The 16963-nt window shown below is 37.9% G+C and overlaps 1 protein-coding gene and 1 long non-coding RNA gene across 2 annotated transcripts; one reads left to right on the top strand and one right to left on the bottom strand.

Annotated features, from left to right (window-relative positions):
- Positions 1-787: 787 nt before the first annotated feature.
- On the top strand, positions 788-3980 carry LOC106717196. The gene is made up of 4 exons (XM_045686228.1): positions 788-1006; positions 1574-1855; positions 2482-2636; positions 3430-3980. The coding sequence occupies exons 1-4, from the start codon at positions 809-811 to the stop codon at positions 3701-3703; spliced, it is 909 nt and encodes a 302-aa protein (XP_045542184.1). The 5' UTR covers positions 788-808; the 3' UTR covers positions 3704-3980.
- A 1245-nt stretch (positions 3981-5225) lies between these two features.
- On the bottom strand, positions 5226-6071 carry LOC106717214. Its single transcript, XR_006756757.1, has 3 exons — positions 5946-6071; positions 5500-5567; positions 5226-5286 (listed from the first exon to the last, which is right to left on the bottom strand). It is a non-coding gene; the product is annotated as an uncharacterized LOC106717214 (long non-coding RNA).
- Positions 6072-16963: the final 10892 nt, after the last annotated feature.

The raw sequence follows: 16963 nt of genomic DNA, 5'->3' as shown, positions 1-16963 counted from the left end.
TCGTTTTTTTTTTACGTTTAGAAATTGCATGCATTATTTGGTGACATGTTTTTGAAAATGAAAACTTGAATGTTTATGATATAAGAATGCTATTAACATAATAAATGGAACACACTGTCAAATTTAGGTTTCTTATGTAATAAAAAGTGATAAAAATAAATGTGTTCATTATTTCATCATCATCATCATCTGTCCACTATGCATCTCCACTGAGTCTAGGCCGAGGTGACCAGGCCATAATCAACCATGCTGGCCCAATGCGGGTTGGTTGACTTCACACATGTTTTAATTTCTTCACATATTTTTGTTGGTTGCATCACGATGTTTTCCATTATCGGAACATATTGGCACATGGCGGTATTTGGACCATGGACCTGCAGATCAGATCAAGTCTTAACCCCTGAGGCACCGACGTTTTTCGTACCGCATTTAAATACATTACAATTATGCCTCCACAATTTACGTTTGACTATATGGAAATCCCACATCTACCAAATGATTTAGAAAAAAAATGCGTCTCGAACAACTTGCAATTTCTTAATTCCCATCTCAAATGCAAAAAACTGGCTATTGTGAGAAAACGACAGTTAAAAATGTGCCAGTTCACTGGAAACAATTCTTGAGATCTACATCCTATTGGTTCATTTGGGATAGGGTAATATTTTTGAAATAGTGTGTGAACAAGCTTTAGCATTGCATATATTTCAATCGAGCAGATTTGACGTTAGCGTGGCGTTTAAAATGTACGTCAGAAGTCGCGGCCTCATAGTTACCGCGTCCGTCGGTTGGGTAGGAGTGGGCGCGTCCAATGGTGCGTGCGGCGAGTCCGGCGATGGTGCGGTACCTGCTGTGGTACCTGTGTGTGGTGCTGTGGGCTGGGTGCGCGCGGCCCGAGGGTCTGCTACTGCTGTACCGACCGCGCGACGTGAGCGCCGAATGCGCCGCCTCACACCACCTGCGCTACGACCTCTCCTTCGGCATGGGCATGTCCGACACCATTACTTTAGTACGACACTTTATGCAACGACTGTCATGTCAAATCGAGCCAATACTAAATTTTAGTAAAGTACATAGCATCATAGATGGATCCGATCCCACCATTACAACTAAAATATACTCTGATTATATTTAACAATACATACCTACGTATGGAAGGTAACATGGCCCTACAAACTTATATGGCCCGATGACGGTGGCGTTTTCTATTTGGTTCTAAGCCTGTGGGTGTGGAAGTTCGAGTGAGGTTTGAACTAACCAGAGTTAGGACTTAGGATTCTACTGCAGTGACACTTGTTGTATTTTGTATTAATTTATATTGTCAATCTCTTTGACTAAACACAAATACAACTGTGACTGCAGTCTACGCCCACAGTAACAATGACTCTCAACAGACGACAGACTTTCTACCTAGGCAGATGAGTTTCACTAACGTCACATCGCATTCTAATAAACGACTCGAAATATCAATGCATAGCTACACTCCTCATAACAGAATTTATTACGTTCCTGCGCGTTTGCGCAATAAGCACGAGTCCGAAGATCTGGTTAATGAGTACTGCTTGATTACTCGAAGGTTTTCCATACCCTGAACGACTTCGATTATGGCTGCGAGGTGGAGATCACGACGGAGTCGTCGGAGCTTTTCCTGTTGGTTGTGATCCGGTACCCCAACAGCATCGCCGGCAACTGCGCGGCCAATCGCGATGCGTTCGTCGTGCTCAAGCGCCGGCGCTGCCTGCGGCTGTGCGATCTGGCCGGAGGGCGCGACCTCCTCTCGCACTACTACATTCTCACCCTGCGAGAGAAGATACGGTTCCGCTTCGTCAGCAATAGCAGCGTTAACGCCGATATGAACGTTAGTGCAATCACTTATTCCGCTTCAACTTCATTTAAAAAATATCAAGAAATGGGTCATGAGTCATGACAATGAGGTTGTCACTATTTCCTAATACTTTGACAAACGAACACCGTCGCAATCGCAAGGAACGCGCTGGTAATGTCCCCTCAATAACTAATATTATTTTATTTGATTCTTTCTCTTTGTTCCTCTCATTGAGCATGAGTCAACTGCAGTGTGAATTCGGCATTTCTTTACCTTCTAAGTATACTTTTATATTAGATTAGAAAGCGATTAAATATATGGAGCATAACGATTATCGCGGTTGTACATATTTTTGGCCATATTACCATAGACCCTTCGTGCACAAGGCAATGTAAATGTTCTAAACCCGGCGAGTTCAGTCACTACTCGCTAAGTGACATCTGTGTGTACGAAGAGCGCGCGACGCGACTCTCGCGATCTACCTATACATTGTTAGTTTCGACGATATACGTTGCCTTGTGTACGAATGGCTTTACAGTTTACAGCTTCAGGCAGAGAATCGATCTCACTTTTAATTTCTACTTTCATATAATTGTTTCTATTTATAGTTTTTAGTTTAATATTTGATGACAATATGAAACAAGAAAGGTGTCGTTTAGGCGAATCTGTATCAAATGAGCGTAACGGCGGCGCGCAGCGCTCCCCCTGCCGGCTGTCGCGGCAACGAGACTGGCTGTAGCATCGACGGCGGTGACTACTGCTTCACCAGCGGCGTCGTCTGCGACGGCGTCAACAACTGCGGCCTCGCCGACTGGTTCTACTCACACACTATCTCTTTACAGAATCCTCAATTCAAACTCACAACTTTCAGCATATCTTTAACTTTTACGGGTTTTCCCCAATAATTACTTTTTAAATCCTTTCGAAGAAGCAATTAATAATCGCATGATTTTTCCTTCGTTATTTTTTAGTTCATTTAATGTAAATAAATGTTTGTGGTTAGGAGAATTTAATAAAGACTAAAATTTGTCTTTTGCGGCATACATTCACATATATCTCGGACAAATAGTTATTGTGAAAATATCACTATCACAAACAATAAAGAAACCCAAAAATGAGGTCAGGAAATCAACGGAAAGGGTACAAAGGGTACTGATATGATAATAAAGAGATCAGACATATTATATTCTTAGCCACTCGGGCAAAGCGCAAAGTAGTTATGCATAAATTAATAATAACTGTAAAAGTGTATCTTACACGCATAATTTTGTCCAAGTATAACTTGAAAATAATTGAATTGAAGACGCGGTTTACCAACTATGCGGTCAGTAATGTGTGTGTAAAGCTTTTTTTTTTGTAGAAGAAGGCAAACGAGCAGCGGATCGCTTATTATTAATAACTCCGAGGTCTGTTAGAATGTCAACTGTCGAGCCACTATGAAATTTGACGCTCTGTCGTTCTGTCGATCCGTGCGAGGAGGAAACTCAGCGACAGGAAACAAACAATTTTCCCGATGGTATAGGCGTTAAAAAAAGGGGGAACCATTTGCAGAGCCAGCGAGTGAAGCCGATGAGTAAGCAGTCAGAGGTGGTGTGTGCAATATGCAGGTTCGACGAGCGGCGTGCGCAGTGCGGGCTGCCGGCGGAGCGGCTGGGTGCGGCGCCGGTTGCGGCGCTGTTGTGCGCGCTACTGTGCGCGTTGTTGATGGCGGGCCGTGCGCTGCGTCGCTGCTTGCCGCCTCCAGCTGCATCTTTCTTCATTTTCAACGCTAACGAGGACAACCGTCTCTGCATCGCCACAGTCCATATACCTCCTACCTGTATTGATATTCCCGCAGAATCTATTAGGAAGTATTCTATTATACCGGTAGGTTTATTTTAACTTTAATGATGGTTTATTACAGCGGATATAATTTCGTTTCTTTCAAAGCCCTCGCTATGGGCAATATTGCGAAATATGGAATTCAATAGGACTGAGGTTTTTAGTACATTTGTTTGATTAACTGATAATATTAATGTATTTTACAATATGGAGGTGTTTTCGGATACATCGTGTGAGAGCAAGGAACAGAACGTGGTTGTCGGTGTCGGGGTGCAGCCGTCGAGCTCTAAGGTGGTCACAATAGACAAAGATGCCACCACATCTGTCAAACTTGAGGTGATTGCATGCAATATGTACCATTGAATCTTTAAGCTGTGGTTTTAAGCTGCTTTAAGTTACCTAATAAATTGAAAACAACAGTTTCAGGAAACTCGATGTGGGATTTTGGCTCGAAAAATGGACCACTTTAAAAATCAATAAAACATAACCATGACCACCTTTTCGCTACTCAGTATAATAAACTGTTTCAAACACCGTTACTTTTTGTCAACCTTGTTTGTTATAATAAACAGGAAAGAAAAAGTTCACCGAGGAAGGTGACTCTAATAACGAGCGTGAGGACGAGCTTGCAGCGGCGGATGCGGTCCCTGGCGCGCCACGACACCCGCGACACCCGCGACACCTCCGGACAGATCCTCTGACAACAACACACTTTGTATTTGTATTATTACTTTCTTTTCATTTTATAATACGCTGAAACTGATTTATTTCATATCTTTTATGTTAACCTAAAAGTATTTTTATGACATAAATAGACCCAATAATAAAAATTATACTTTACCACGTAAAGCCGCAATTAAACCAAAATATTCATCTCTTAATTTCCAACCTCTTGGTTACAATAACATTTAAAAAATATAAAGACGAGACGTCGTGAACTAAATCTTCCCGCAGGTTCTATTTCAGTACTGGTTCTTTCTCGGTTGTCAATTTGGTTGCAATATATTATGAATCATACCTACATATATAAACCACATACAGGAATGGTTATCGACGTCTTCATGACATGTTATTCTATCCAAATAATGCATGTCAGGTCAAATAATTTTTTTAAGTCATCATTTATATTATTTCAGGAAATCTATCGATTAATTTGAAAGTAATCGGATATACTAAGTTTTGACAATTTTGTAACAGATTGCGCTACTTTAATAGATGAAAACTTTTCCAATTAAAGTGCTGTTAATTTCTATTTTATAACTACATATTATATGTAAAAAAAATATATACAAATATGTTGTTGTCTCCTCTTCATAGAAGTCCGCAAAATTTTAAAGTCAAAATGAAACACACGTATAATTTGCTCAAATCTACTGTAATTAAAATTTCAATCATCATTATTATAATATTTTACTAAATTTTAACCAACTATTGTATTTACTAAACAATTTAATTTGCTAATCGTGAACATGCAAACATAAGTTTTATTAACGTTCAATCTACAAGATTCAGCTTAAGTAAATAACATAATACAGTCATAGAAGATATCTTCGTCTATCATAGACGAATACTAAAAGTAGATCCTTGTGTTCGTTGAGCCTTGAGTCCTTGTGGTCGTCGATTACAGCACTCTCTGTTGCCATCTGAAATAACAAACAGCTTGCATTGTATGGCAATGTCAAGACACGAATGAGGAACTTTAAACAGTTTAAACAGTGCTAGAGTCCGCAATAACATCTTTTGAACAAATGGGCAGGCTCTACCGGTGAAATACCACGACCACACAAAAGGTAAGCGTGCAGAAGGCAACGTTCAAACTTTCCGCTGTATTCTACTGTAAGTCGAGACGTTTTTACCTCATGGTGTCTGTTGAATATCTCATCACGTGAAGCTGCATCCCCAACGTGGGGAAGTACTTCAGCTTCTGTAACAATATCATCTAACTCTTCAATCTATGTATATCTATTTATAATTATAGAAGATGTTTTACTTTGGATTTAATAAGTGTTTCGTGTGATTTATTAATTTGGCCAATGTCCACAGAAAAAGTCGACATCGCAAAAGGCATTAGTAAAAATTGTAGAAAATACTAATATTAGCATTATTAATAGATAATTAAGTTCTTATTGGAGTTAAAAAAAATACCACTGTATACAAAATAATTTGGCCACACGGCACACGGTGCAAGTTCAGTCGACTACATGATATTCAGAAGTTCTTTCTACGAAATATGAAATAACTTTAGTACTATTGAAAATCACAGAACATAAATTGGACTTAAACTATAGCTAAATAAACTCACATAGAGCTTTTGATACATCAATTAAGAAACACCCTGTACATGTTGTACAAAACTTGTAGCTCAAATAAGGACCACTTTCCGTAAACAGATCTTTATAACGTTTGGCAGACAACTTTAGTTCCTATTACGATGCAATTTATTTACTCTAAATGTCATTGAAATTCAAGATGGCCGCTACCACAAAATGTCGGACGACATATTTTTTTCTACAATCTCTTCCAATATGGGTATCAAATGACAAGTAGAATATCACGATGAAATCTAAATCACAATTTAAATTATTAACTTAAGAATAAATTGGTAAAAAGTGAAGTTGAAAAAAAAAACATTTGTTATATGGTTATTTTGTTCTTGCAAATTAAAATTATAGTAAAGATGCTTTAAAGAGTCCCATTTACTTACTAACCTTTTTACAGTTCCGGTTTGCAATGTTGGTCGACTCTTCGTTGAAGTTGCGTATTAAACTCTTCCATAGTTTTACATTAACGATTTAATCTACGCTTATCTAATTATTAATTTAATAACATTAAGAGAAATTGTTCGCTTTTTATTCTATGAACAAGTATTGTAGGTAAAATTTGGCTGCCTGCCACTATCGTATCGCTTAGAAATATTTTTTATTTTCCATATATTTAATATAAACTTACCTATGTAATGATTAGTCGAATGTCATTAACATTACACTTTATATATTTAGTTTAAATTAAAAAAAATGTTAATACCATATTCTAAAAAGCACCCAATTGATGGCTGATAATTAGTTAATTAGTCAGTCGGATTTTTATAAGTATTTTTTAAATGTTGTATAGGTAAGTTGTGTTCTTATTTAATTTTAGTAAGTTTTAAATTCTGTTAATATATTATGTTTTTTTTTGTTATGTATTTGATACACATGTTAGACATTTTTATAAATTATATCAGCAAATGCTAAATTTAAAACCGCGATAAAGTGGATTACCTACTTGAAATTATCAGCACGTAAAAGTACGTGAATTTGTATTCACAATTCACTTACATGTATTTATGTTAATTGTAAGAATATGTAATAGATAGAATTGCATACATTTCTAGCAAATAAAAATGCAACTTCAAACAATAGGTAAGCAAATTATGATTCAATATTTTTTTTCTATAGTACTACACAACTTCCTCGAAGGCGTTTATAACTCCGTGATCGTGTATCCAGTGCTGTAAAGGAAACAAAGGGGCAATTATTAGTAAACAATAAAAGTGTATGGGTAACAAATACTTAAAAGCATAGATTTATAAATGGCTGTACTGTAAGTCTACCATGTTAATAAATAAAGAAAAAATGCTAGAAATAGTTGGTTACTTGTAAAAAGAACCACTAGCGGCCAAACGGTTGTTTTAGTATTTAAAAAGTGCACCTTTGATGCGAGCCGGAGGTGTGCGGAGATCTGGAGGGCCCTGCAACATCCATTTTTACAGGCTCCACCACAGCAGTGGTGGTGATGGTGACACCGGCGCCTCTCGAGGCGGGGGCTGTCAGGGCGCTTGCTGCGTGGCCTAGACACGTGCAGCGAGGCGGGAGGTGCAACGAGCGCGGCGGCGGCGGCGGCGGCGGTGGCGACGGCGACTCCTCGAACCGCAGGCGGCGCAGGGGGATGTCCGGACGGGCAACGCTTCTCGCCCTTCTGGCGCGCGTGGACCGGAGGCGGCGGATTCGCGGCAGGTCGTCGACAGAGTTTATGTGTCGCAGAGGAGGGTGCGCTACGCGTTCGACCGCAGTTTGGTTATTGAGGGTTCGCAGATGCTCCTTGATGACGGAGAGAGCGGCGCTGGTCATCTGTACCAGCGGTACCTTGTTGGACTACAGTTGCGCTCCGCAGAACCAATTTATGAGCATTTATTTGAGAAAGATGTGACATGATACGACGACCTCTGATATGCCATAGTATAAATTTTAGGTCGTTTTTTATTGGGATAAAATTATCAGTCTAGTAGGTAGCGGCTAATTGTGTCTATAATGGAATGTGGAGCGATCTCCACGTCCCTAGAACTAGGCGGCGCTCACCGGTACAGTCAGCTGCATAAATATAGTGGCAGACAAGATATCCAAATATATAGCAAATCCTAAAGTGATCAACTATATAAGTACAACCAAAGTCGTCAAATTAATTGAAACATCCACTCATTCTAACAAACATTCATCCATCCATCATCAAATCATCCATTCATCTAAACTTTCCCATATTTTAATATTAGTAAGATGTACATTGCGGTTTATTGGTGCACAATTCCTGTGTAAGTGTGTTACTTACTAATCAATATCAAGGCGGTGGAGCAAGTTTATAATTAAGTGAATATTAGTAGTTAGTTGTAAAAAACCTTATCCAATATAAGCATAATATATTTACCTTATGTTTAAATATATGAATACAATTTTAAACATCACTCCGTGAAGATTAAACACTTCAAATTTGCAACAGAAAGAGGAGCGTACTGGAGGGGGACACTCACCCGAGGGCTGTTCTTGCGGTTCTTTCGGCGACGCACGTACTCCGGCAGCGTGATAAGGCTAATCAGGATCAGGACCAGGTTCACAATGTGGATGAAAATGCCCTTTAGCGCCACAAACATCATGATCAGTGTGCCAATGCGCATCAGGTCCAGCGTGTAGTTGGAGTCGTCGCCGATGACTTCTCGGGCCTGCAATCGAGTGTTATCATGTTTCTGTTGGATTGGTACAGTGGCAGGGAACAACTATCGCTACACTCACGGTCATACGTTATAATGTGAAGATATCCCATACTAAGGGTACACTAAGTCGCAGTGACCATACCTCTGAGTGTGGCTAATGGTTAAATTAATATAACTTGAATGTGTATAATATGTAGTTGTATTATGCAAGCAGTTATTTAGCAGTTAATTCAATACACTGCTGCATTAAAGCAATCATTTAAATTCATGTATATTACACAAACATACATACACAACTCACGCCTGTAACCCACATGGGTAGGCAGAGATCACGGACCTCCATTAGGCATAGCCTAACAAACCTCCGCAATCCACTTTCATTCCACCCAATAATGAAGTGTAGTGTAGGTAGGTATAGCTCACCAGGATTTCAGAAAGCGTGTTGTAGTCGCGCGCGAGGTACGATGCGATGACGATGTCGCAGATTACGGTGAAGACGTAGGACCCGGAGTACAGGTAATTCATCACCTCCGTATACCGGTACCACCCCTTCAATGTGGTCGCTGCACATAACACAACAACTACCTCAAAGCACCACTATATCATATCCTTGCCCCACTCAATGCGGGGTCGGCACACCACGTTATCATTTCAGTTGTCACTAACGTAATCACGCCAACTTCAGATGAACTCTATAGTTTCATTTTATCATAATAAAAGTAACAAGATATTTATATAAATAATCATTTTTACTCCCAATTGATACAATATATACGATTATATTCAAAATGCATTTTTAGGCGATGCTTTCTGTGGCAAAGTTTAAATTAAAATTAATACATACACGCGGTGAGCAGAATACAAAACATGAAGCTGCAGAAGTTGCATGCGATCGAACACAAGATCATGAAAAAATACTTCGTGTTGGGCGTTAGATGGAATAGTTTCTGTGCACCCGGACAGAATATACCTGCAAAATAAACAACAATCCTCACATGTCTCCACTCTTTTGCAACTGTTACATCTACATTCTTTGCTATTGCTTATTAACATTTACATTGGGACATAATGTAGAGTTTTTCGCAAAATTTCCAGTGTCGCTTTACCAGCCTTTCTATCTTCTGTCCATAGTTCAGCAAATCTCATAAGTAAAATTTTAAGGGCACCCCCTTCAAACTTTGAGATTGCTGGCTTGGAAGAAGCTAGAAACGCTTTTTTAATTGCATGCCCAGGTCAAAATTTTCCAGTTTCTCCAAAGTCACAGAGGAGCTGGGACGACTTAAACTGCAAACTGACTTACGACAATCTTTTGAGCTGTAGTACAGATTCGGCGCGTGCTAGGCTTTTGGCTGTGGGTACGCATGAGGCCGGCTACTGGCTCCACGCGTACCCGTCAACAAATACAGGAACATTTCTTGACCCTGACACGCTCCGAATCGCAACCTGTCTACGGCTCGGGGTTCCGGTCTGCATTTCTCATAAATGTCCCTGTGGCAGTGATGTCGACATTCTAGGACATCACGGACTGTCATGCCAAAAAAGTGCAGGCCGCTTCTCAAGACATGCAGCACTCAACGATATCATACGCCGGTCTCTTGCCACCGTCAACGTACCAAGTCTACTAGAACCAACTGGTATTGCAAGAGACGATGGCAAGAGGCCGGACGGTATGAGTTTGATTCCATGGAAGATGGGTCGGGTGCTGGTATGGGATGCTACCTGTTCAGACACGCTGGCCCCATCCCATCTTCATGGAACCAACAACAGAGCTGGTGCGGCTTGTGAAGCGGCTGAAAAGGCTAAGGCTAACAAATACAGGGGTCTCGGCTCCGAATATGAATTTGTCCCATTCGGTGTCGAGACCCTTGGTCCGTGGGGTCCTAGCGCTAAAAGTCTTTTTAAGGAAACATCAAAAAGGTTAGTCGACATCACAGGAGACCGAAGAGCTGGCAGCTACCTCGGACAAAGAATAAGTCTTGCCATTCAAAGGGGGAACGCTGCCAGTATCTTCGGAACCTTGCCTAAAGGGACACCTTTTAATGATATATTTTAGTTTTTATGTATTATATTTAATCTAATATTTTATTTTATTGTATATAAATTTTTAATTTTAGTTAATTATATTGTTAATATGTAGAGTTAAAATCATCATATGCTCATATGATTAATATTAGGTATAGCTACGTCTTTTTTGTATAAATTCTTATTTATATAAAAATGAATTGTGAACTGGTAACTGGTGAACTGGTGAACTGGTAAACTGGTGAATTCTGTACAACTCCCCTTTGTAATTTTGGCTTTTGGCCCAACAAATCATAAAGATTCGGCAAATAGGATGACTCGATCCTTACTGGCCTTGGTAAAAACGGGCGGCGTCCGCGATCAGACTGTGACTTCAATACACCTCACGAATCAATATAGTCAACACAACTCACGCCTGTAACCCAGAGGTATAGGGGGTAGGCAGAGATCATGGACCTCCATTTGGTGTGGCCAAATTAACCTTTGAAATCAACTTTTCGCCATTTTCTGGAGACGGAAGGTGACAGGTGGTGAGCTACGTCGCGGTCTTTTTCTCCCGGGAATTCATACATATGTGCGGGTTGCATGTTTTCCTTCACCATACGAATGTCGGATGAATGTATATATGAAAATCTAAATTCGAAAAACACATTGGTACATGGCAGGATTCGACCTGCCATGCAACCAACCAGGACCTGCACATTGCAAGTCAATTGCTTGACTCCTGAGCCACCGACGCTCATTATAGTCAAAGCTCAATATAATCAATCAATATAAGTGAAGGAGACCTACCTTGTACGTACTGTTTGTAGAGAATTTTCATGAGGTAGTAGGAGGCAGGTGTTGAGACGTGACTTAATACGTAACAATCATACTGCATTGTTACGATCGCCAACATAATCGCCACGTAGGTGAGAGACATCACCTGCGCACAAAGAAAAACACGGCATCACTCGTCGTCTCTCTTCGCTCTATCATCAAATAAAATAACTCAGTAACTACGGATTATCAACAATAAAAAAACAAATGGAAAACTGAAAACAAAACAAAAGCCATGTGGAAAATAATCAACAAAAAAAAAACCGGAAAACCTAGAATAAATACTCAAAATAACAATATCGTATTAAAATGTAACAATAAAATCACGAGTTCTCCTGTAGATATTTAACAACATCTTTAATGACTGTTTTGCAACTGTCGCTGCAAATCCAAACAACAAACACAACCCTACAGGTCGACCTGTAGTAAACCAACCAGTGTGCTCCTTGCACTTACGTCCGGTTGAACAAAAAAAAAAAAACAATCAACATCATACGCCTAATGACAAAACAAAATTAAAATTGATTGGTTCTCGACATTAATTGAGTGGCGAATTTCTAAATGCATTTTTTTTTCTGATATTAATAAATAAATAAATAAAAAACTTCCCTCAAGCATTTGGCTATCGTTAGTTAAAATCTGCTAATTGATGTCACATTAGTTTTGGTGTGAGAGCAAAGCATTGTTTGTGTTGTGCCGTCCTATAAACGTCAAGTCGAGTCATGTGAGCAGCGAGTAACGAGCAACAATATTTATGAGATGTGGCAAGCCCGAGCCCGAGTGATCGACGTGCCTTCTATAACGCTAAGGTGATTCAAGACAAGCTTTTATTAAACACCTATTTGTATAGAGACATATCCATTACACAGTCTATAGGTTTTCCAGCTTCACAATGTTGGCGACGACGACGGCGCCACATTTATTTGACCTTCGTAATTTTATTAAGCATTTCTATAAATTAACAGAAAAAAAATCATATAATATTAAGTAGATAATATTGAACTCAAAATACAATATTACCAGAAAGCCAACTGTACCTTTAATTTTGACTTTACAGCCTGTTTAAGGAATATGCGAACGGATAAACGTAAAATTGGTCACAGGTTAAAGTGAATGTGGAGAAGAAAGAGCTACTTTTAATCAGATATAAAAAAGAACTTTGATCATAATTAATGTTCGATTTCCGCCACCATTAGTACCTTTTATAAAACAACACTATTATGTTTATGTTTGGAATTTTGTTATATACGAGTATACTATAACTACTAACGTAACGTTTACATACATATCGAAAGCGTATCATACCAAATAACAAAAGACAGTTTTGTATGTAAATTAATTTCTAAGCACCTAATAGTTAGTGCTTAAAGTTCACCTGACATCATGTCATGTTTAAGATGTAGGTAAGATTTTATTCAAAAGCCTTATAAAGTTAAAAGTTGCAAAAGTTTTAAAGTAAAAAGAAATAAGGTCTCGGTAGAACCGTGTCTAAGGTAATCTCTAAATTATTAAAAACTGTCTCTAAGATGCTTTACAACAGTTTGTAGAAAGTATCAAAAGAGTGCCCGGTTTTTTTTTATTATTTACTGTATTTCATAACATACTCCATTACGACTACACTTTATATTTCCATACTGAGGATTTATGAATTTTTATATTTTTATTTTCTTCGCCGGACATGCACTCAAACATGAAGTAATGAAAGTCAAATAACTCTCAGCTGCCCTCTGTACAAATACCTGAAACTGGTAAAAGTAATTACGGGGGCGCTAATAACCAGCGCAGCGGCCAGTGAGAAGCTGGATACAGCATCAGTTGAGTTGAGTCATTAGCCAAGAACTGCGTTATTTTATCTTTCATTCCCTTTTTTGATATCATTTGTAATTTTTTTATAGTTATTTTTTTAATAATTTATAAAAGCTTCTGTGTTGACCTCGTATTAGAGAAGGTCAATTACATTAGGCACGTGTCACAATAGGCAAATTACCGAATCGACTGAGCTATTTCGTGTTCTTATAAAAGCACCTTTGAATGCGTATACAATTTATAAATAAGGAAGTTTGTTATAATATTATTATCATTAATAAATAAGATTGATTTGTGAATGGGATCATTATAATCTTTTCATAAACATTATTGAAACATGTACCTGTCCTGTATTCCATCGCCGAAACATTTTATTAGTACAACATATTGTTGTCTCTATTTTGTGAATGATAACGACAGGGACAGCGGGGAGCCGTTCTATCTTTGCACAGCAACAAGTGACACGGCGACAAGTTATCGGGAAAATGGACTGACTACTCGTAATTCATCCGCTCGAGCTCATTTTCATCAGTACCGATATTTGTTTTGAAACTAGTGGTTGTACACGATTTTGTCGATTTAAGAATCTATTAATAAATATAGGAATTTTTCAAATCGATTTAGGAATATAACAATCAAATCGTTCCTCTTTATAATATTAGTATAGACCTCGGTCTCGGATCACGCTTTTTTGTTTATAATAATAAACATGTACAAAATATGTGCTAGTTATTGTATTTTGAAGAACATTTGAACAGAAGAATAAAATGAAATTGTTAATAAAATGCCTTCTAAAATATTATAATAAAATGTACGTGTATATACTCGTATTACGAAGTGCGGTGACGAGTCCATTTTCCTTTGCCCATCTTCAAAGTGCAGGTTACATTTAATATAAAACTGGACTAATTGAAACTGAATGGAAATAAAATGATGTATGTACACAACAGTATACTCGAACAAACAATATGTAGAAGAGAATTATTAACAAGCAAAATGAAAACCGTATCCCTGTTTGAGCGGTCGTTACTTAAAATAAGAAAAAAAACTGCAATTTCCTCGCAAAGAATCACAAAATGAAGTCATTAAAGTTTGTTATAAAACGTAGCCTTACTTATGACTAGGTAAGGCGTCGCACACAACTCTCGCCTTTACACTGTACTGCTTTGCTCAAAGCCAGTGAGAAGTATTCGAACACGAAGAGGTAGTAACCTGTGACGTAGTAACCTGTTTATTAATATTTTATAATAGGTACAAATGAAAACATATAAAACAAATAACATTTAGAGAACACAATCAAAAATTACTCGCAAATGACGCCGTAGTAAAAACAAGATGTAACAGATTACTTACTTTAAATGTCAATAATTTGTGGCTGGATAAAAAATAATAAGAGTCATCATCAACCTGCCCTTATCACTATGTAGGGTTGGCACAGTATGTACTACTCCTCCATACATCTCAGTCAGCCGTCATATCTGAATTTACCCCCTTCTTACGCATATCCTCTTTCACACAATCCATACATACTTTCTTTGGTCTTCGTCTACCTTTATAGCCATCCACATTCAATCTCATTACTTTTTTGTTTATAAAAATAATAAGAGTCTAGGAAAATAATCTTTGTAATTAGTTGATGTGTCTGGTGAGAGGTGAGAGGTGAGAGGTGAGAGGGGTGAGGGGAGAGGAGTGCGCTGGAGGTTCAAACCAGCGCATGTTGTTTACACAATCTAATGAGAAAAATTGAACCGAACTAGAATTGATGCTCCGCGTATTTAAACAAATATGTACAAATCTTTTTCGAAAGGGATCTCAAAACAAATACATACATGCAACCGAAGTCTGGATTAGGGGGAAAGTACGCTTTATTAGCAAACATTTTTACTTGAATTTTTGAAACAAGTTAAATGCTTTGAACTGTCAAAGCTGTCATCCAGTTTTATTTACAACTTAATTATCAAATAAAACGGATAAACTATCGCATAATATTATTAAACAATGCAACCAATAAAGTGATCAAATTGTAGCAGTATTGAACTGTTAGAAATGAGTTAGTAAAACCTTTTTACTGTTCCTCTTTATTAACTACAAGTTTAATTGTTTATCTGGTAGAGGAGGGGGGGGGGGGCGGCACTGCACTGGGGCACTGGGAGCCGTCGGAATCTTCAACAGAGGCATTTCTTAGTTCAGCTAAATAAAGATGCTTTTATAGAGGCAGCAGTTATTGCATTCTCTTATAAAAATTATGTCCGCATTTTCTTCAATGATTTTCCACTTTTAAATTTTATTATGAATTGTTCCGATATCACTTTACAATGTTATGAAATGATTTTTAATATTCTCAACTAGCTTTTACCCGCGACTCCGTCCGCGCGGAATTAAAAATAGAAAACGGGGTAAAAATTATCCTATGTCCGTTTCCTGGTTCTAAGCTACCTGCCCACCAATTTTCAGTCAAATCGATTCAGCCGTTCTTGAGTTATAAATGGTGTAACTAACACAACTTTCTTTTATATATATAGATAGATATAGATGTGCTTGTTTATATAATGATGTTGTGTTGCTCAGTCTTGTATTCTCACACACATCATCATTTGTATGAACATTTACATGACGTAGGATCCTATCTGGAACTTTGTGTCGGTAAATAAAATTGAATTACAAGTCTGGCAAAGTTTACATTTTGTTGTTTCATGTGGACGTTGCGCATCGAAATTCAAGTTCGATTACTTGTCCAAAACTTTTTCTATGTTATATAATGTTTTAGAAGATTCACGTATTGAGAGCATTCGAAATTGACGAGCATCGTAGCCTGAATATGGGAGAGGGGGGAGAGGGGTATCAAATTAGCGACAAATGAAAATCGCTTGAATCTGCCTACATCTCTGGATTTCTGGTTCTGCGTCTTTTCACTAGAATCAGAATCGGTTCGCTCTTCGTGATGTTACATGTTAGGTTGTAGTTACGTGACAGCTCATTTAATTTTTGAACGTAAAAATATAAAGATGCAATGCCTTTGAGCGCAGAGTGGTTTCACTGAAGGGCGGCGGCGGAAGTTGCAAAGCAAGAGTAAATCGATGCCAGCGACCGTCAAGAAATACATTTCTGAAATGTTGTACAAAATAAAGATACAAGATGTTAAATCGAATTTTTAAATTATATTTTCACAATTTTATAGAAATAATTTATCATACTAATATTATAAATGCGAATTAAATATTGTTGGATGGATGGATGGATGGTTAGATGGATGGATGTTTGAAGGTATCTCCGAAACGGCTCAACTGATCTTGAACACATAGGCTACTTATTACGTTTTTTAGTAAGAATCGCGGGCGACAACTAGTTATTAAAAATTGCGATTGTAATTTTTCAATAATGTGCGCCATATTGAAGAGTATTAAATATTACGAGTGGGTATAATTTTAATTACTTCCTGTCTAAAGGTATGGTACTTAATGATCGCACAAATTCCAATATTACGAAAAACTGGTATTACTATAATGAGTTTTGGAAACAAGCCTACATGGCGTGGCTATGAGTACAATTGAGTGTTATTTTTTATAATCTCGTAAATCTAAATTAAAATCTGTTATGACTCATCAAAACTTACGCAAAATAAAAACAAACGAAGACTTAGTGTTAATTGCATACCTATATGTATGTATGTAGTTGTAAAGCTTTCGTTTCAGCTGAATGTATTTAATTTA

Source organism: Papilio machaon, chromosome Z (assembly GCF_912999745.1).
Source record: "Papilio machaon chromosome Z, ilPapMach1.1, whole genome shotgun sequence".
Lineage (NCBI taxonomy): Eukaryota > Metazoa > Arthropoda > Insecta > Lepidoptera > Papilionidae > Papilio > Papilio machaon.
The sequence above is the reverse complement of the archived record's forward strand: the minus strand, read 5'-3'. Positions and strand labels throughout refer to the sequence as shown.